The 22,218-nt window shown below is 33.5% G+C and overlaps 2 protein-coding genes across 2 annotated transcripts; both read right to left on the reverse strand.

Annotated features, from left to right (window-relative positions):
- Positions 1-248: 248 nt before the first annotated feature.
- Positions 249-3,792, reverse strand: LOC124419208. The gene is made up of 3 exons (XM_046947822.1): positions 1,046-3,792; positions 360-934; positions 249-313 (listed from the first exon to the last, which is right to left on the reverse strand). The coding sequence occupies exons 1-3, from the start codon at positions 3,790-3,792 to the stop codon at positions 249-251; spliced, it is 3,387 nt and encodes a 1,128-aa protein (XP_046803778.1).
- Positions 3,793-3,876: 84 nt separating this feature from the next.
- On the reverse strand, positions 3,877-4,695 carry LOC111689329. The gene has a single exon (XM_023451801.2). It carries the CDS (start codon positions 4,693-4,695, stop codon positions 3,877-3,879), a length of 819 nt encoding a protein of 272 aa, XP_023307569.2.
- Between the last annotated feature and the right edge of the window lie 17,523 nt (positions 4,696-22,218).

A 22,218-nucleotide genomic window follows, 5' to 3' on the forward strand; every position in this document is an offset into this window, starting at 1 on the left:
ATTTTTTAGGAGTAACGTCTTGGCTGACTTTACAGCTGCCTCCCATAATCCCCCGAAATGGGGCGCTCTTGGTGGAATAAAACAAAATTGGAATCCCTTTTGTGTGGAAAACGTTTTGATGTCATGTACGGTGGTTTCTTCAAAAAACGAGTTTTTAAGATCAGCAAGTTTATTTCGAGCTCCAACGAAATTTGTAGCGTTGTCACAATAATTTTTTTGGGGTATTCCTCTTCGACCAACAAATCGTTTTAAGCATAATAGAAAGTTGTTTGTGGAGAGATCGGATACCAACTCCAGGTGTGTTGCTTTTGAGCTGAAACATACAAAGACTGCAATATAAGTCTTGTAGGGTATCTTACCACGGTTGCGATGTGTAGTTAAAAATGGGCCACAAAAATCCACACCTGTTATCAAAAATGGTCGTGAAGCTCGCAGTCGATCAGATGGTAAATCGCCCATAATTTGTTCCATTAACTTGGGCTTATAACGAAAACAGTGTATGCAACTACGGACGACTTTTCGTACCACATCTCTAGCGTTTATAATCCATATATTGTGGCGTATTATTCCTAATAGAACCTTGGGTCCAGCATGTAAATGAATGCGATGCAAGTATTCAATATACAGCAATACGAAACGATGATTTTTGGGAACCAATGCTGGAAACCTGGCGTCATAGGGTATAGGAGCCTTTGATAATCGTCCGCCAACACGAAGAATTGTAACAGAGGTTCTACTCAAATTGGTGGTATGTAGAAATGGGGTTAATTTCTGCAATGACGGATTTATGCTTCTTCCTTTAGACAAGGCATTGATGTCATCTTTAAAGTGTATTGCTTGAATATGTGCAATTATACGCCAGAAGGTATGATTCAACTCAATTGAATCAATCTGAAGTACATCATTGGCTTTTAAAGTATGTTTCACTGGACATCTGTTAAATATGCGAAAAATATAAGATATTATACTAATTATTTTATAATAAGATGAATTCTTTTCAATTATCTCTTCTAATATTGATGGCATAACGTCAGTATATATAAACACTGCTACTTTTCTTCTTTCCAAAACTTCTGTTTGAATTTGGTCATCAGTTTGGGGCCATGTTGAATGATGCTGCTGAAGAAAACTGGGTCCGTTGAACCACATTGTTGTAGGTAAATCTTGAGCGCTACAGCCGCGTGATACAATGTCTGCAGGATTATCTTTTGATGGTACATGTTTCCAATAGATATCTCGTGTGTTATCTTGCAGATCGGAGATGCGGTTAGCGACAAAACAATTTAATGTCGACGAGTGCTGTTTAAGCCACTGAAGAACAATTTTAGAATCAGTCCAAAACCAAGTTGACGATACAAATTTTGCCATTTTTAATTTTATTTTATTCCAGGTTTTACTGAGCAATACAGCAGCACACAACTCAAGACGTGGTAGAGATTGCGCCTTTATTGGCGCAACCTTAGACTTCGCAATTAATAAATTAGTTTTGTATCGGCCATCGACCAATATTCGAAAGTAAATGCAGCATCCATACGCGCGTTGGGAAGCATCGGCGAATCCGTGTATTTCACCGCGCTCATCTAATGATGTAAACACATATCGAGGTACTTCGATGTCTTTTATAAAAGGAAGATCTTCTTTTATCTGCAACCAAAGGGATTTTAGATGATCATTTATGACGTCGTCCCAGTCGAAATTCTGCAACCACATTTCTTGGAGTATAATTTTGCATCGGATTACAACTGGGCTTAAAATTCCAAGTAAGTCATAGATTTTGGAAACAACAGATAAAACTGACCTTTTTGTAGGTTCAATGATATCGGGCAACTCAAAGCGATAGCAAAATATATCCTGCTTTGTTTTCCAAGACATACCTAAAGTTTTTGTAACGTCGTCTTCTGAACTCTTAATCTCAACTTCGGTCTCACTATTTGAAGTAATCTCTGCACGATTGCTACTCCATTTAGCCAACTCGAGCCCGTGAAATTTTAGTATTTGTATTAACTCGGACTTCTTTGCTAGTAAGGTTTTGACATCATTTGCTCCAGTAAGTATGTCATCTACGTAAAGATCTTCTCGTAAAGCTTTAGAACCCAGAGGAAATGAGGAGCTATATTTATCTGCAATGAAAAATAAACTACGAATAGCTAAAAATGGAGCCGACGACAAACCGTATGTTACAGTGTTAAGTTGAAATACTTTTTGTGTATCTTCTCTGTTGCTTCTCCACAAAATCAGTTGATAATTGCGATCACGTTCATCAATTTCAAATTGCCGATACATTTTGGAGATATCAGCTGTAAGAGCGAACTTATTAAGCCGAAATGAAAAAAGCGTCGTGATTAGGTCCTGTTGGATGGTTGGTCCAACCATTAAAATATCGTTTAAAGAAACGTTCGACGAACTTCGGGCAGAACCATCAAAGACGACGCGGAGTTTGGTGGTGGTGCTTTGCGGTCGAAGAACGCAATGATGGGGAATAACAAAATGCGAACCAAGTAATGGACGGTTATACAGCGACATTTGTCCAAGTGATGAGTATTCTTCCATAAACTGAACGTACATCGATTTTAGGGCTGGGTCGCGATCTAAACGCCTTTCCACTGACAAAAAACGCTTTCGAGCAATTTCGAATGAATTGCCAAGGAGATCAGGTGAACCCTTGAAAGGTAAACGAACTTGAATTTTGCCGTTGGGTTTTACAATAACATTATCAATAAAATGTTGTTCACAGGCTTCCTCTTCATCGGTGAACTTAGAAGGCTTGTTGACAAAATCTTCTACCTCCCAAAATTTTTTTAATGTCGAGTCAAGTGAGTCGTTGGATTTTCCAATTGCTAAATTACATGTGAGTGGAGCTGCATTAGGCTGAGATGTGAAACTTCCGCCTACTATCCAACCAAAAACAGTGTTTTTTAATGTAGGCTTTCCGTCTCCTAATGAAATTCGACCTTCAACTAATAAATTCAAGAATACTTTTATGCTGATAAGCAAATCTATACGCTGTGGTTTATAAAATAATGGATCGGCCAGGTGCAATGTCTTCAAAATTTCCCATTGACATGTTTCAATGTACTCACCAGGTTGTTGTGACGAGATTGACTTAGTAACTGCGAAAATTGATGACCATTCAAACGAATTAAGACGAGATTTTATTGTAGCTTCAACGCAAGATTTAATTCTAGTGCACACTTCGCCGATACCAGAAACTTCTTGAGCATATGGCTGGAATTTCAACTTGAGCCTCTTAGCGGTCTCCTCAGTAATAAAATTGATTTCCGAACACGAATCCAGGAGAGCTCTAACCGGTTGAAATGCGCCACAGGAATCTCTGATCAACACCACAGCAGTTGGAATGAGAGCCCTCTTTACAGCCCTTGTAACTAATACAGAAGGAGTAATATTATTTTCTACTTGACCTTGATTGTTTGCCGACGAGTCCGAATTTTGGCTTCGTTGATTATGGTTATTTGTTAATGCAAGACCATAATCGGGATTATTGTAAAAGTGTAACAGGGTATGATGCGATAACTTACATACCTTGCACCGAGACGGTGTAGGACATTTCGTAGCTCCATGACCTTTATAGAGACAATTAAAGCAATGCTTATTGCTTTTAACATATTTAAAACGTTCTGAAACCATAAGTGCTCCAAACGATGGGCAAGATGTAATATTATGTTCCGATGAACTGCAGTATGAACAATTTAAACTAGAATGAACAAAAGTATGCGAAGTACGATTAAAATTAGACTTTGGTTTAGCACCCTTTGATTTGTCTGGTGTTTCCATCTTTTTTGCATGGCTCTGTAAGAATTGACTGCGGTTGCTTAAAATATCATAAAACGAATCCCAAGTTGGCAAAGATTTAAAATCTTATTTTTCGTCGTAGCTAATTTTAGTGTCAGAATCCAATTTGGATAATACGATGTGAATAAGAACCCCATTAAGAACTTCCATTTCTGAACCAATAGACAACAATGATCCGCGAATAGCCGAAACAGTGTCTATTATTTTTCGCAACGAGTCACAATCACTTTTCGCCATATTAGGAATACTAAACAAAGCACTTATATGTTCCAAAAATATTAATACTTTATTATCGTACCTTTCTTTTAATCTGTTTAAAGCCTTTGGATAATTGTCCTCCGTTACTTGATAGGGTTCCACGACAGCTAAAGCTTGGCCAGACAAACAATTCAGCAGATAATTAAATTTATCGACACTGGAAATCGTAGAATTTTCGTGTACCATATTATTAAAGGTGGTGATAAAACGCTCATATTCTGCATATTTGCCATCAAATTTTGGCAACTTTAATGAGGGAAGACGTGAAAAGTTGGTTGTACCAGCAATGGGTGTACTAATGTGGCTGACGTCCATTGATATAGAGCCACGATGAGACTTGAGAATGCCTAGAATTGTTGCTTTTGTGTTGATGAAGAGATCCTCGTTATCACTTCTTGTAGTATCGGCCGGATATAGTTGTTCGATTTTACCTTGGATGTGACTTAATTGCTTAAAGTATGATTCTAGAATTTCTAAGCGACACTCTAGAATCGTAGCATCTACCCTGTCACCATCCTTTTCGACTTTCTTTTGAAGATTGGTAATATTTTTTTTCATATTACCACGCTCCTGTTTGAGCGATGCTAATTCTGAGGTACCTGGAACATCAGTATCCTCCTTCTTCATTTTGCCTTCGTCTATCATTTACCAAATCAACAGCAATTAAAATAGTAGAACACAGCACAAATATTTTCGTTGAGTCCTGTCTCGGTCGCCAAATTATGTCCTTACAGTATTTTAATTGACTTGTATTGGTTTGATCTTATGACAAAAAAAAGAACAACACTTTTATTTGTAAATTTCAAAAATAATTTTCTTTATTCAAATTTGATTACAACTGGTTAACTCAAAACCACAATGTTGAATAATATTAAAAATTTCAATAAGCATAAACTTTAATTTATTTTACATTTTATTCTGTATATATAAACAGTTAATAGGCAACAAAGATAATAAGAAAAAAAATTAACGAAACTGAAGATGAACCTTTTTTTTATTTTTGTAATGTGTACCGCTAAAGTATAATAAATTTATTGATCTTATTTATTGATCTTATTGTTTTTTTATAGATTCGCAAATATGTATGTATGTACAATGTACGTACATATGAGTACAAGCAGGTACCTAGAATTTTTTACTTTGTTTTGTTCACATTAGAGTGGTAATAAAAATTTGATTCAAAGAAAGTGAAATATGATCAAAATGTAAATATTATGAAAATGGTAATGGTTTAAGTAGCTTTTTTAATGATGCGATCTTATCCGACAATTGGAATCACACATGTATTTCGGAAAATAAATTCACTAATTTGAACGGAGTTCCCACTATTTTAAATTATTATTGCAAATTGAAAAGTGTTGCCACACAATATTGTGGTCGACGTTCACCCAGTCTATTTTGGACCATGCCTTCTGGAGCAGTGTTTCGGCCAAACAGTCGACGCAGTATTCATAGCGCAATCTGTTCTGCTGACTCAATCGCCAAAAAACGCCGGCAGAACCGTAGCGCGTGGCAATGGTCACAGAGTCGGCGCTGGTGCCCTGTTGGGTCTTTTGGTGATTGATCTCGCATGCTGTAAGGAGGAAACGTATGAGTAATGTTGATTTAAAAAGTATTGGGAATGTAAATGGGAAAAAATGATTATGATAGGATATAGGAATGTGGGATTAAAAATGTTATTAAGGAATTAGTCGCTAGTTTGAACGTTATTATATGGCAGATAGCATAATTTAGTGATGATACCGCCTTTTGTACGAACATCAACTACTCGAACTTAATTATCGCAACCGCTGTGTATTTTTGCTGTTCTGCCTAAACGCCATTCACATGGTGGTGGAAGATCATCAATTACCACTACAAAATCTCCTATTTTTAGATTAGTCATGGAAAACTTCCCTTATATCACTTATATCTTATGAAGTGGTTTTAAGTATTCTTGCTTCCATTCGATCGCAAGTTTTTGGTTAATCGCTTTTGATTTTTCTTATCGATTTATTACGGAAAGATTGTGATAATTTGGATCTGGTAAAGCCATAATTGGACCGCCACGGAGAAAATGTATTGGGGTCATCGCGGTAAGATCATCTGGGTCTTCAGAGAGAGCGGATATGGGCCTAGAATTCAATAATTAGATGGAATTTATAGTTTTTGACCGCCGCTTACCACGTGGGGAGCCTGGGAATGTCTTGCTAAACGGAGTTTATAAAAGTCGTAAATTCCTTGCGTAAAGCTCGATTCGAACCGACAAAATTTCTACCATCGTCCGAGACTAGTTTCTGTGGTAGACCACGGCGACCAACAAATCGGGCGAATGTTGCTTTGAACGCAGCTGCAGAAGGGCTGGAACAGGGCTCTAAATGGACCGCTTTTTCAGCAAAATATACAAATACGCATGCATATCCTTTGATGATCGAGGATCTTCGTAAATTGGAACTTTTAAGCTCAAACAGACCGGCAAAATCTACTCCGGTTATGTTGAATGGGAAGGACAGGGTACAGCGGTCGGTAGGTAAAGCCGCCATAATTTGAGAGCACGGTTGTTTCTTATAAATTATACAAGATTTGCAATATCTTATTAGTTTTTTACCTTTGAGTTTGAGACGAGAGATATAAAGTTCGGTTTGTATCATCCGACACATTCTCATTGTAAGGTGATAATGAATTGGCTAGGCGACCATTGACTCTTAAAAGACCCTTGAAATCTAGAAATGGATTTAATGTAAATAAAGAGCTGTCTTTTGGTATTGGATGATTTTAGAGAATAAATCATTTTCACGCTGGTAGAATTCTTTCTGAGCTAACATGATTAATCTGGACTTTGCAGCATTGTCTTCCTGCTGACTGAGTTGAGAATTGTGATTAGCTAAGTTGTTGGATTGATTAGCAAACGAAGGTTTAAAACGCCGAATATATCGAAAAACATATGCAAGAACTCTTAACGCTCTCTTGTAGGAGGAGAAACTTTTAAAAATGTCTACGGAAGAGACTGAAAACGGTTGACATCGGTTCATAATTTCAACTAGCCCCCATACAACTGAACCCCCGAATAGAGTTTGTAAACCTTGTTATCAAACTACAGGTCGCAATTTTGAAGATAATTCAATAAAATTTGGCACTTAATCGTCTACGGCACCGTAGACGAGGCCTATTGAAAATGGTTAACATATCTCGACAAAAACTGCAAAACCAAGTTTTATACTAGCCTTGATGAAAATCATAAACTATATAATTATAGGGCCTCATTTGATCCTAGCCCCTTTAAAAAGCACTGAAATTTTAATTAAATATCCACAGTTTTATTAAACAATAAATGGCTTAAGTATATCCGAGGCAAGGTACAATTCAACTTAAATGCTTTATTATTAAAACTAAATCACATTGTATTCGTATACAGGTGTAGGGTATTATATGGTCGGCCTCGCCCGACTATAACTTCTTTTTTGTTTTCTTTTGTTTGAAAATTTGAAATAATAAATAACACAAATAAAAATGAAACTAAAACCATAATTATAAAAAAAACTTCCAAAAAAATAATTATTAAATTTAAGAATTAAAAAAAAAGATAAACAAAATTAGTATTTGAAATTTACATATTTAAACAAAATTATAACAAAAATGAAAAGAAAAAAATTAACAAAATTTTGAAAATAATAATGAAATAAAAAAAAACTTAATAAAAGAAAAACTGATGATAAAAAAATAATAAAATGAAAACAAAAAATAATGAAAATAAAAAATACACTCACCAGTTTATTGTTGTGTCGAAGTTCACGAAGGCCTTCGAATCTCGATGAACAGTGTGACGTAGGCTTTTTTTCTGAAATAAGCTCACCCAGTTATACAAATTTTTTAAGATTATTTTTTTAATTTGCTGGTAAAATTTTTTACTTTTTGTAGTTTAATTACAATATTTATAAGCCCTATTCGGGGGTACAGTTTTATAGGACCAGGTTAAATATTGGACCGATCTTAACCATTTTTAATAGGGTTCGTCCCAGGGACAATACAATATCATGTACCAAATTTGATGGAATTATCTTCAAAATTTCGACCTGTAGACTCAGAAAATGATTCTGAGTCGATTGGTATACTTTAAGGAGGGTATAGGACCAATATTATAGCGCGTTACAAACATCAGCACAAACCCAATATACCCGCCCCACTAAAGTTTTGTAGGGTATTAAAACTCCCAAGGATTTATCCGGTAACTGGAGGATAAATTTGGAGTTGGTGTAGGATGTTTGTTCGTTTTAGGAGGAGAACTCCTTTCCCATAGAGGGTTTACTGGTAAATGATGATTTATTGGTCTTCCATTTCTCCCAATTATCCTGGAAGTTGACACTTTTCATGGAGGGATTTTGGGTTTTTTTTTAGAATTTCGTTTATATTCCTGCAGTTCTGATCCAAATTAATAAATTAAATTTAATGGTTCACTATTTTTTCTTCTAATTCTGGCGGCGATTAACCAAGGAAGTTTCTTTCTTTCATTTTGCAATAAACTTTAAGGAAAAATTTATAATGAAAAATTTACTTAATTATGTCTCTTTTTTAACACTTTGACCAAAATCCCCACTTGTCATTAAATATTACAGCCAATAGTCTGTTTTTTTTTTAAATTACTTTTCCTTTTATTTCTGTTAGGATTTAAAGTATTTTTTTCCTTTTTTAAAACAAAATTATTTTTTTTTAAGTTTTTACTTTTTGTAATTATTGTTATTGTTTGACCAAACTGTTCAATGGTTACAAACCGAATGATCTGGATGACAAAATTCTTCTTTAAAACAAGCTTAAAGAATATATATATATGTAACAGAAAAAGATTAAAAAAACATGTAAGAGTTTTATATTCGGCTGTGCCGAATCTTATGTACCCTTCGCCATGGCCACTTTCTTCGGACTCAACATGCTTAAATTCTTTTTCTTCCGGTTCTCATCTAATTGCGACTCCACATACTTAATTTCATATTTCTAGGTTTAATATTATAAAAAATTCAAAAAGTACTGAAAAAGTATCCCTTTTTATAGGTTCTTACCTTGGCAAGGCCCTACATGCTAAATTTCAAGTACCTTTTGTAGAACGAAAAAGTACCAAAAAATCCCCTTTGATGTGTTCTCGTCTCATCCAAACTCTACATACTTAATTTCATGTTTCTAAGTTCATTATTACAGAAAACACAAAAAGTACCTTTTGGAAAACGAAAAAGCACCTTTTATGGGTTCTCATCTAATTTCAAGGGACATGAGGGACATAAGGGACATGAGTCCCTTGGTTCAATATTATAAAATATTCCAAAAGTACCTTTTGAAATTCTCACCTAATTCAGACTCTACGTATTTAGTTTCATATTTCTAGGTTCAATATTAGAAAAAATTTCAAAAGTACCTTTTAAAAACAAAAAAGTACCAAAAAGTTCCCTTTTATGGTTTCTAACTTAAACCATGCTCCACATACTTAATTTCACGTTTCTAGCCAATAACAACACACTAGTGCTGCTCTCGCTCTGCTACTCTTGCTCTGCTGCTCACGCTCTGCCTTGTTTTTATAAACAAGAGTACAATAACAAAATTTACCGTATGATTGTATATTTTGTTTTTGTTTTTTGCAATTTCTGTTTGAGCATGAATAAAAAACTCAATTTTTGATGAAATTTTCAGGGGTTGTCTCGGATTTTTGCTTATATCTCCGTTATTTATGGACCGATTTTGCTGATTTTAAATAGCGATCTTCTCGAAAGCATGTCTAACAGAATTATTGAAAATTCGGATCTCGCCGATATCTGGGGTACTCTAAAAACTGATTTCAACAAACATACAGACAGACCGACGGACAGACATACCGACAGACAGGCGGACATGGCTTAATCGACTCCGTTGTCTATGATCCAGAATATATATACTTTATGGGGTCGGAAAATTATATTATAGAAATTACAAACGGAATGACAAACTTATATATACCCTTCTCACGAAGGTGAAGGGTATAAAAATAGGTTAAAGGAAAATTGGAAGACCCACATTATGACATTGCCAGATGGGAATTTGTATAATCAGTAAAGCAGAGTTGCATATTTTATGTCAGAAGTTTATGTTACATGTCAATGAAATACACCGAACAAAAATTTATGGATTTTTGCAAAAATTAATTAAATTATTTAATAATTAAGTTCTGCAAAGTATGTACACGTGCGCTTATCTCGAGCCTATTTTTAAATTTGAAATATATTGGAGAATTAATTTTGATATTTTTCATTATTATATTCACATATTTCAAAGGTTTTAGCTTATTAGGGTAACCCTTAAAAATAAAGCCTAGTTTGAAGAAAATTTTGTATTTGCAAAATGTTCAATTATTTTACAGTGTGAGCAAAAAGTTTTCACATCATTTGGTTAAATATATATTTAAATATAGCGATAATACTTTATAAAAAACCGTTCATTACAAAACTAGACAATAATGGTGATTTTCACCACATTATTGGATAGAAAAAGGACGGTTTACTGACGAATGTCCTTAGAATAACATGTGCCAACAATTCGACCTTAAAGATCTTCTAAGAGATAATAATGTGATCCTAGCGTCTGCCTAATTCGATATTTGATAAATAATGAAGACAATTTTGCATTAAAGCCCTTATCAGCATTGCTTTGGACAAAACTTCTTCGGTAAACCTCTTGACAAATTTTAAAACTAACAGTTTTGGAGCGAAGATTATATTGTTTTCTACTAACTTCATAGGCGTCTTTAATATGTTTACGGACATCGGTGCGAATAAGTTCAAGATTGTCATCACGCGATAAATGGTAAGAAGGTTCGTCAGCAGGGGTTTTCAGCAGGGTATAGGAACTAGAATGGTTAATCATATCAAAACCGAAGATGGCATGGTAGGGTGAACAGTGTATAGTTGGTGGTACGAATTTCTTAAAACACAACTGATTTCCGATAAATTTTGATCCCATAAACGATAATCATGTTTTAAGTAAGCCCTTATTCCGATATGATAGATCTATTTACCCTTTAAGAAGCATTACTTTGTGGAGATTAAACAGCAGTATAAATGTGTTCTATTCCAAAACTGTTTAAAAATGCATTAAAATCATTAGCACGGAATTGAGAACCGTTGTCACTTACGATGACTTCCGGAACGCCGTAAACATGAAAGATTTGTTTCCGTAAAATGTCAATAATAAGATTGGAGGTAAATTTTTTCATTGTAAATAACCAATGAAATTTGGACATGTCATCAAGTATTATTATCAATCCAATATTTCCGGATTTACAAATATACAGTCTTTGGAATGGTCGTAAAGAGACGGCCTATTTACCCATTTCAGGTCGAAGAATGACATTGGGCGCTTTTGTCGTTTTACACACGTCACAGTGGGGCAGAATGGAATTTGGCGTCAAAAACTTGGCCCATTTTTTTTTTTTTTTAAAATTGCCACTGCGTCTTTCCGAATATGATCTATTTTTTATCAAAACTTCAAATTTGGGCGACATGTTCTAAAATTCCAAAGCTGGGATTAGAAAACTGAAAACAGTTTTGGAAACCTCAATATGTTTTCTATTTACTCCAAAAGTATTTTCCCAGCCCTGAAAGAAATGTGGACCCTATGGGCAAAAAAGTAAAAAATCCCATTTTTGGGATTTTCATTCCTATTTTTGGGAATTGCGGGATGCCTTTGACCTTTTCAATTTTTTGCATTTTCTTATTTGAAATGAAAAATTTAACAAGCGTTGAAAATTTCATTGAGTTTTGTTCATAAATAAAGATTTTGTCATATATTACATATTTGTTTCATTTCTAAAACTATGATTTATATCAAAATTTTAATAGGGTCGCAGATATCTACAGCAATTTAGTCCATATTTATCCCTTAATATCATTTGGAAATTCTCGATTCTTTACAAAAATTTCCAAGCCAATATCTCAATTACATTCAAAAATATGTTCATTTAAACCTGTATCCTTTAATTTCATATTTTTCATATTTTAGTATAAAGTATGACAGAATATATTTAAATCTTATATTTACCTATTTTCTATTTGTTTGCTTATCCTTATAATTGAAAGGTCCTATTATGCTTAAATTTTCAGAAATTTATAACTATTTTTTACCTAAAATTTTTCGACAGATCATTTCGTTCTGTTTCTTTTATGATCATGTAGGTAAAAATATACAGGTAATGATAATTTCGATTCATTCGCTAATAAGAAATATCAATGACTGAATTACATGTTATAGTAATATAGTCCTAAATGTTAAAAGGTAGACAATTCGTAATTTTTTACTTTGGAATACCTGTATCGGAAATGACAAGAATTGGTATATAAGTAAACTTCTCAGATTTTAAGTACCATATTTAATAAATCTACAATGAAGATTACATTAAAGTACGAAGAGTTGTGTTCCGCTTTATGCAGTGTATCTTCGAAAGGGCCAGAAAGAATTGAAGACATTTCAAATTATATAAAAACTACATATAGTAGAAAAGTAGACAAAACAGGCATATCGAAAATTGAAAACTTTTTAAAACTTTTTGATGTAAAAAGTAGGTCTGTGGATGGAAATCAAAAGAAATGTCGATTAAAGTAGTTGGATGGAAACTACTACGGAAATCTCAACATACAACACATCAACAGGAGCGCCTTGCTAGTCATACGAAGACTTATGTTCAAGGTCAAAAAAAGAGGGTCACACAAAAACTTTTTTCAATCTCAAATGAGGAAATTGCTGATACATTTAACGAAATGCTGAAAAAGGAAAACGAACCTATGGATGCCGTACGTATTGCAACTATTCTTCCTAATGCATCACCAAAACGATTTAAGCGAATTGTGGAAAGTATACCAACTCCAACATCACAATCAAATTTTACAGAAGAGGAAGCAATAGCGCTTATGTTGGAACTGGGTCTCAGTCGAAATAAGTACCAAATATTAAGGAAAACTCTGCATGAAAAAGGACACAATATATTACCATCATACAAGGCGATCCAGGAAAAAAACAAACTATCCTACCATCACCTATTGCTGTTAATTATGTGGAAGCTTGTATTGATAAATCATCTATGTTTAAAAACACAGCATCAAGAATTGTATCAGACTTTTTAGAAGACCAACTAAGTAAAATTCATAACTGTGATGTTGTCTTAATGTGTAAGTGGGGATGTGACGGATGCACTTCCAGAATACAAACAAGCTTGTGGAAGTCGGACATTAGCAGACTACAAAAGTGTATTTATGTCATCATTAGTGCCATATATAAAGGAGTCAAAGAAAACAACTAAAGATTTAGTGGAATATTTAAAAGATGAAATAAATGCACTGGAGCCCATTTGCATAAAAATAAAGGAATTCTCTATTAACGTATCATATCAGCTAAGCTTAACAATGATTGATGGAAAGGTCAGCAATGCCATAACAGAAACTTCTTCCTTCTAGAGATGCTCAATATGTAATGAGAAAAAGTCGCAATTCTCAAATATAAACAAAAGCAAGTATTAATGAAGAAGTCCTGTCTTTCGGAATTTCACCACTTCATGCCAGAATACGATTTTTGGATTACTTTTTACACATAGCATACGACCTCGAATATAGAAGTGTGCCAGAGAATCTTACTAAATCAACAAAAAATAATGAAGAATTGAAAGCACTGAGAGCTGCGGAAAAAAGCAGAATCCAAGAAGAATTTAAAGTTCAGATGGGATTAAACATCGACAAACCACTTCCAAGTTGCGGTAGTACAAATGACGGTAATACGGCAAGAAGGTTTTTTCGTGATTTTGAAATTACTTCAAAAATAACTTGAATCTACAAGGAGTTGTTTCGAAAAGTTAACACTATTTTAATAGCTCTGAATAGTAAACATACAATTAATGGAAATCGATTTGGGGAATCTACATCTGAAATTTCTAAATTACTTGTATCTCTGTATCCATGGAGGGAACTAACACCAACAGTGCACAAAGTATTGTGTCATGGTCAAATAATAATTGAATCAAATATTCTTCCACTTGGAGAGTTAACAAAAGAAGCCCAGGAAGCGAGGAATCGAGATTTTAAGCATGTTCAACTATTCAGCTCAAGAAAATGCTCCAGGCAATCACAGAATGAAGATATTTTTAATAGTTTACTTCTATCTTCTGATCCTGTTCTTTCAACTATGAGAAAAAGATGTATTTGTTATGAAACTCTATCATCATTTAAAGGACTTATATTACATTCTGGATATGTATACCGATATGACAGATTATTTTATAGAAAATAAATAGTGTTAGGAATTAACTATATAAGTAGGTTGTAAGAATTAATTGTATTATGTTTAAGATAAACAGTTCAAATAAACAAGCAATTATACTATCTGATGATATTGTATTAAATTGTGTTTTATATTTCGGTGGGCGGGAAAGGTGGTTTGTGTGGGGTGATTTAGGTGTTGTTGTGCGTGGCTCATAATAAAATTATAATTTTTTTATTGTATATACAATGTTATAGTCTATAATAAAATAATTAACTAAATAATTTTTAAAAATTGTCCAAATATTTTATTCAACACCAAATGTATGTTCTGTCATACTTAATACTAAAATATGAAAATGATGAAATTAAAGGACACAGGTTTAAGTAAACATATTTTTGAATGTAATTGAGATATTGGCTTTTTTGTAAAGGTTCGAGAATTTCCATATCTAACTAAAAAATGATATTAAGGGATACATATGGATTAAATTGTTGTAGCTATCTGCGACCCTATTAAAATTTTGATATAAATCATAGTTTTAGAAATGAAACAAATATGTTATATATGAAAAATTGAAAAAGTCAAAGGGCATCCCGCAACTCCCAAAAATAGGAATGAAAATCCCAAAAATGGGATTTTTTACTTTTTTGCCCATAGGGTCCACATTTCTTTAGGGCTGGGAAAATACTTTTGGAGTAAATGGAAAACATATTGAGGTTTCCAAAACTGCTTTCAGTTTTCTGATCCCAGCTTTGGGATTTTAGAACATGTCTCCCAAAGTTGAAGTTTTGATAAAAAATAGGTCATATTCGGAAGGACTCAGTGGCAACATTTTCAAAAAATAGGACAAGTTTTTTACGCCAAAGCGTTCTGCGTAAAGATACCTTTTAGAAAACTATAAAATTGTTATATGTGCCTTAAGAAAATTTTATTTAATTTATAAAAGAGTTAAGACACATTTTTGGCAAAAAAAACGGCAAAAATCTAAAATTTTTTGAATTTTTAAATTAAAAAACGTATATTTTTGGATCTGTAAATGATATTGATCTGAAATTTTTTGTATATTATTGGAAATTTTTTTGTCTAACTAACATTAAGTTTTTTCAAGAAAATTTCATAAAATATAAAAATCTTTGTATTTGGGTGAAAAACAAAAAATGGCACGAGTTTAAAAATTTTACATGTCGTAGGTACCTTACTTTGAGCCGCCACAGCACCGTCCCTGGGGCATCTGCCGGGTTCATCTTCAAAACTTAAACTCGAATACTCCTTGGCTACGCTCACGCCCCACTGTGCCCTGGCCAATAGAAATTTCTTCTAATTAGATGGATTGTCTTGACCATAACAGCGTGTGAATTTATTGGAACATCATGATCCCTTTGAATAACACTAATTCTCAATTTTTCAGGAACCCACAGTTTCCAGCTATAACTTTATCCAGTACCTTTAAAACGGGATATTTGCTTTGTTCGGCTGCTATTTTCTTCTTTAGGTTTTGGTATTCATGATCCATAAAATGTGGTGATTCAAGATGTATTTCCGGTCAATAAGATTAAGTTCAGATACTTCGCCATTGAAACGTTGTGACAATGCATCAGGAACTACATTTTCCTTGCCTTTCCGGTGGCTTATTGTAAATTTAAATGCTTGAAGTTTAAACACCTATCTTGCTAGTCTTCCTTTTAAGTCGGGTTGTCTCAGAAGCCAGACAAGACTCGAATAGTCTGTAACCACTTCGAATACGATTTATGGCCTCAACTGCGGCCAAGCACTCTCTTTCAGTTACGCTGTAATTTCTTTGGGCTGTGTTGAGCTTCTTGCTCAACTGGTCTTTCCTGGTCTTCTTCGTCGAGTTGTACCAACACTGCTCCTAGCCATAATCGCTGGCATCGCAATGTAAAAATAATTTTTTTGTAAAATCAGGATTACTTATTCTGGAGCTGTTGTAATGAGTTCTTTTTTATTGTTATAAATGCTTCTTTCGCCTCAGGTGCCCAACAAAAGTTCTTTTTATTAGACAGAGTCTCAGTTATAGGAAAGACAACACTGCAAAAGTTTTCCACGAACCTCCTGCACCAGCCCGCAAGACCCAAAAATCCATGAACTTGACGACTAGTTTTAGGAATTAGCCAGTTAACGATGGTACTTACCTTCTCAGGATCTGTCGAAATGCCACCATGCCACTAATGAAGCCTAAGTATTGCACACGCGTAACACAAAATTTGCTTTTGGAGATGTTTAAATTTAAGTTTGCATATCGAAATCGTTCTGCTAGACGAATTAGAATTGAAATATGTTAGGAAAAGTCCTCGGATACGATTATCAGATCATCTAAATACCCAAAAACGGAATTACGCAGGTCCGAAGGAATTAGTTCGTCTATTAAACGACCCATTGCCCAAAGCGCATTACAAAGCCCGAAGGTCATTACGGTGAAGCCGAGCAAAAAGCCCCTCTATAGATGGCAGCGAATAGGCGTCTTTTTTCGTGACAAAGTTTAATTTCCTTGCGTCGAGGCTAAATCGGACCTTGTTTAGTTTCAGTACCAAACCCCATGGGAGAACTCCATGGGGACTGAGAGGGCTCAATTACCCTTAAAGACAACATCCGATCGATTTCAGCAAACATCAGTTTCTCCACAGCAGGAGAAACTGGATAGAACCTTTATTTTATCGGCTTGGATTCTCTTACGTCGATATGGTGCTTAATTAAGCTGGTTCTCCCTAGCCCTTGCTATTCAAAATTTGGAAATAAGGCAATAATAGCCTCATTTTCAAAGCCTCCTGGACAAGCCTTTGGTGTTGTCCAGGAGGTAGTGGAAATTCAGATTCTTCTGATGAGATTTCAGAATTATGACTATCTACGGACTTCACTTCAGATAAAGTATTATCTAAAATATCTAAGGATTCAACAATATTCGAAATCAATTTAAAAGCATTCTAAAAGTCGATACCAAGAATGAGTCGTTGTGTAATCGATGGAATTATAAACAAGTTTATTAAAAGTTTCTGGTTTTTAAATTGTATCTCTACCGATAACCATCCGATAGCGGTTTGTAATCGACCGTCTGCAGTCTTACTTGCGAGCGACATTTATTAAAAACTGCTTATTAAATTATCGACAAGTAGTAACTCTATGTTTTTATAACTAAAAGAGAAACGCTTACTTGTATTACAAAACGATCTAACTCGCAAGTGTGGTATTAAGAGATATAATTTTTAAAATAATTTTAAAATTAAATTTCAAACCAAAATTTTCAAGGATAATATATTTCCAAATATCTATATATATATATAAAATTCTAACGTTACTGACTGACTGATTCATCATCGAACAGCCTAAACGGTTAAAGCTTAAGAGCTGAAAATTGGACAGGGGGTTGGTCTCCCACCAAATAGATCCACTAAGACGGGATTTTTGGAAAAATGGGTAAATTCGGTAACCTCATATCTCATAAACTAGAAAAAAACCATTTAAAAAATAAGCGGACAGGTTTCTGGTACTTTTTTCAATTTCGGTCCCTTTAGGGAATAAACGGGTAAAAACTGTATTTTGGAACTTTTTTTGCACTCTATGTATCTTTTCAACCAGTGAACATTCAAACAATATTTTTGACTCCTTCATAACTTGACGAAAAAATAAAAATTTAGTACTTTTTGGTTATTCGGATGTTAAAGGGGTGAAAATTTTTCCTATTTTTGGTACTTTTTTCATAAAACTTTGATTTTGCTTTATTAACTTATACATATAAATACGGGCTAAAAATAAGCGGACTCCCACTACGATGTTGCAACATTTTGGAATAGAATTTTTATTTCGTTAATGGAGAGAAAAAAGTACCAAAAGGGGTAAAAACGAGAAATTTGATTTTATTCAAACACAATGATCCAATTTAGATAAAATTTTTAGATTTAGAAACACTAAATATGCTAATGAGGTGTTATTTGGAACCCCGGTGCCAAGTGATATTTTTTGGTACTTTTGCATACTTCATCTGGCACTTTTTGAGATTTCTTTGATATTGAAATCGAAACATGAAATTAATAATAAAGGGACTTTTCGGTCTTTTTCGTTCTACACAGGTAGCATGAAATTAAGCATGTAGAGCCCGGAGTAAATGAGAATCTATAAAAGGGGACTTCTTCGTACTTCGACTGGTACTTTTTGAGTTTTCTATTAAATTTAACATAGAAACATGAAATTAAGCACGTAGAGCCCGGAGTAAATCAGAATCTATAAAAGGGGACTTTTTGGTACTTTTTCGTTCTACAAACGGTACTTTTTGAGTTTTCTGTAAAATTTAACGTAGAAAAATGAAATTATGCATGTAGAGCCCGAAGTAAATGAGAATCTTTAAAGGGGGCATTTTTGGTACTTTTTCGTTCTTTAAAAGGTAGAATTTGAATTTCCTATAATATTGAACCTAGAAACATGAAATTAGCTATGTAGAGGATGGATTAAGTGAGAACCTATAAAAGGGGACTTTTATAGGTTCTCATGAAACATGAAATTAACTATGTAGAGGATGGATTAAGTGAGAACCTATAAAAGGGGACTTTTGGTACTTTTTCGTTCTACAAAAGGTACTTTTTGAATTTTCTATAATATGGAACTTAGAAACATGAAATTAAGCATGTAGAGCCCGGAGTAAATGAGAATCTATAAAAGGGGACTTTTTGGTACGTTTTCGTTCTTTAAAAGGTACATTTTGAATTTCCTATAATTTTGAACCTAGGAGCATGAAATGAAGTATGTGGAGCCTGATTTAAGTGAGAACCTATAAAAGGGCACTTTTTGGTACTTTTTCGTTCTTGAAAAGGTACTTTTTGGTTTTTTCTATAATATGGAACCTAGAAACGTGAAATTAATCATGAAGAGCCCGGAGTAAATGAGAATCTATAAAAAGGGGACTTTTTGGTACTTTTTCGTCCTTCGTCTGGTATTTTTTGAGTTTCCTATACAATTTAACCCAGAAACATAAAATTAAGCATATAGAGCCCGGATTATATGAGAATCTATAAAAGGGAACTTTTTCGTACTTTTTTGTTCATCGAAAGAAATGTTCTATAATATTGAACCTAGAAACATGAAATTAAGTATGTAGAGCCTGGATTAAGTGAGGACATATAAAAGGGGATTTTTTGGTACTTTTTCGTTCTTCAAAAGGTACTTTTTTGATTGTTGTATAATATTGAACCTAGAAACGTGAAATTGAGCCCAGACTAAGTAAGGACCTTTAAAGGGGACTTTTTCGTTCTTTAAAAGGTACATTTTGAATTTTCTATAATATTGAACCTAGAAACATGAAATTAAGCATTTAGAGCCTGGATTAAGTGCGGTCCTATAAAAGGGCACTTTTTGGTAGTTTTTCGTTCTTCAAAAGGTACTTTTTGTTTTTTTTATAATATTGATCCTAGAAACATTAAATTAAGCGTGTGGAGTTAATTAGAATCTATAAAAGTGGGCCCTTTGGTAGACATAAAACTAAGCAATCAGGAACTTGAGTGAATAAAATTTGAACTGGAATATTTTCTGGTACTTTTTTGTTCTTTAATTGGTACTTTTTGAATTTTCTGTAATATTAAACTTATGAACATGAAATTAAATAATACTGGTTCTTTTAGAGCTTTCTAAAATGTTGAATATATAAACATAAAATTAAACACGCAGTATCCTAATTGAACGAAAATTGAAAAAGGATACTTTGGTACTTTTTTGTTCTTTTACTAATACTTTTCTATAATATTGAACCTAAAAACATCAAATTGGACATGCAGCTTCCTGATTGTATAAAAATCTGTATGCAATTTTTTTAGTTTCTGGATGAAAATTAAATATGCGTCATCCTGATTTAATGAAAATATATAAAAAGGCACTGTCTGGTACTTTTTCGTTCTTCAACTGTTTTTTTAATTATCTGTAATATTGAGACTAGAATCATAAAATCAAACTTTAAAAGTTCTCTAAAAGGGGAATTTTTGATATTGCAGATGTATATACATTTACAATAATGATATTTATTTTATTCCATTACGATGAGGGTAGCGGAGCACACTGGGTATAGCTAGTACAACATATAGTTTCTTTTCTAAGGTTGGTACTAACCTAGGTATGCAATGGAAATAATGAAATAAAATAGGTAAAAATCAATAACTGGTTTATTTAGATTCAAATATCCTTAAATGTATGCTATTCAGCTTCCAAGTTATTTTCAGGAAATAAGTATTAATTTATTGTATCTAGAAATGTTATTGGATAGCATTTTGCAGAACCACAAAAGTTCTATATTCCTAAATATAATTTAATGATAAGAAAACAATTTTGGTATACAATAATATAAGCTTTTTACGAAATTATATCATGGGTTAATTTAATTTAAAATAGCTTCGCCACGATGTAATTGACGAGATTCGTCTCTTAACTCTTCCTCTTCCAATATTGATCAAGACCTCAAAAATGAACACCTAGACTCTACCAACTTAAAGAAAAGAAAGATTTACATTTACTTTTATTTAAGAACTAGCTATACCCAGTGTGCTTTGCTACCGTCATCGTATATACAACATATATTTTCCCCTATCCCACCATTCAACACACAGAAATGAAACATGTTAAACTTCGCTTAGTGGTTTCTTCTCAAAAAATTCTACTTTCCCGAATATACACTGCTTTCTAGAGGTCAAGAGATTCCCAAGAAAAGTCTTGTGAACATTTCCTAAGATTCTCCATTACTCAGGTCGTTTTACCTGTTTATATTTAGAACTTTTACACAAATACACAGTATATGGAGAAAATTCTCTTTTAAAACGTCTAGTACGATTAGAGTTTTGGGTACCGAAACTGAAAAATCTTGTCAAAACCATTATATTTAACTGCAAGACTCGTGTTTTATTTAAGAAAATGCAAAATCAACAACTCATGACTTCACTTCCCCCCTGAACGTACATTCCTTTCATGTCCTTTCTGCAACACCGGTTTAGATTTCGCGGGCCCATTTGCTTTTATGATTCTAGTCTCAATATTACAGATAATTAAAAGAAACATTAAAGAACGGAAAAGTACCAGACGGTGCCTTTTTATATATTTTCATTAAATCAGGATGACACATGTTTAATTATCAACCAGATTTCATGTTCATAAGTTTAATATTACAGAAAATTCAAAAAGTACCAATTAAAGAACAAAAAAGTACCAGAAAATATTCCAGCTCAAATTTTATTCACTCAAGTCCCTGATTGCTTAGTTTTATGTCTACCAAAGGGTCCACTTTTATAGATTCTAATTAACTCCACATGCTTAATTTCATGTTTCTAGGATAAATATTATAAAAAACACAAAAAATACCTTTTGAAGAACGAAAAAGTACCAAAAAATGCCTTTTTATAGGATCTTACTTAATCCAGGCTCTAAATGCTTAATTTCATGTTTCTAGGGTCAATATTATAGAACATATCTTTTGATGAATGAAAAAGTACCAAAAAGTCGCCTTTATAGGTCCTTACTTAACGTTTCTAGGTTCCATATTATACAAAAATCCAAAAAGTACCTTTTGAAGATCGAAAAAGTCCTATTTTATATGTTCCAGGCTCTACATATTTAATTTCATGTTTCTAGGTTCAATATTATAGAAAATATCTTTTGATGAATGAAAAAGTACCAAAAAGTCCCCTTTTATAAATTCTCATTTAATCCGGGCTCTATATGCATAATTTCATGTTTCTGGGTTAAGTTGTATAGAAAACACAAAAAGTACCAAACGAAGGACGAAAAAGTACCAAAAAGTCCCCTTTTATAGATTCTCATTTACTCCGGGCTCTTCATGCTTAATTTCACGTTTCTAGGTTCCATATTATACAAAAAACCAAAAAGTACCTTTTGAAGAACGAAAAAGTGCCCTTTTATAGGTTC

This window comes from Lucilia cuprina, chromosome 4, assembly GCF_022045245.1.
Source record: "Lucilia cuprina isolate Lc7/37 chromosome 4, ASM2204524v1, whole genome shotgun sequence".
Classification (NCBI taxonomy): Eukaryota; Metazoa; Arthropoda; class Insecta; order Diptera; family Calliphoridae; genus Lucilia; species Lucilia cuprina.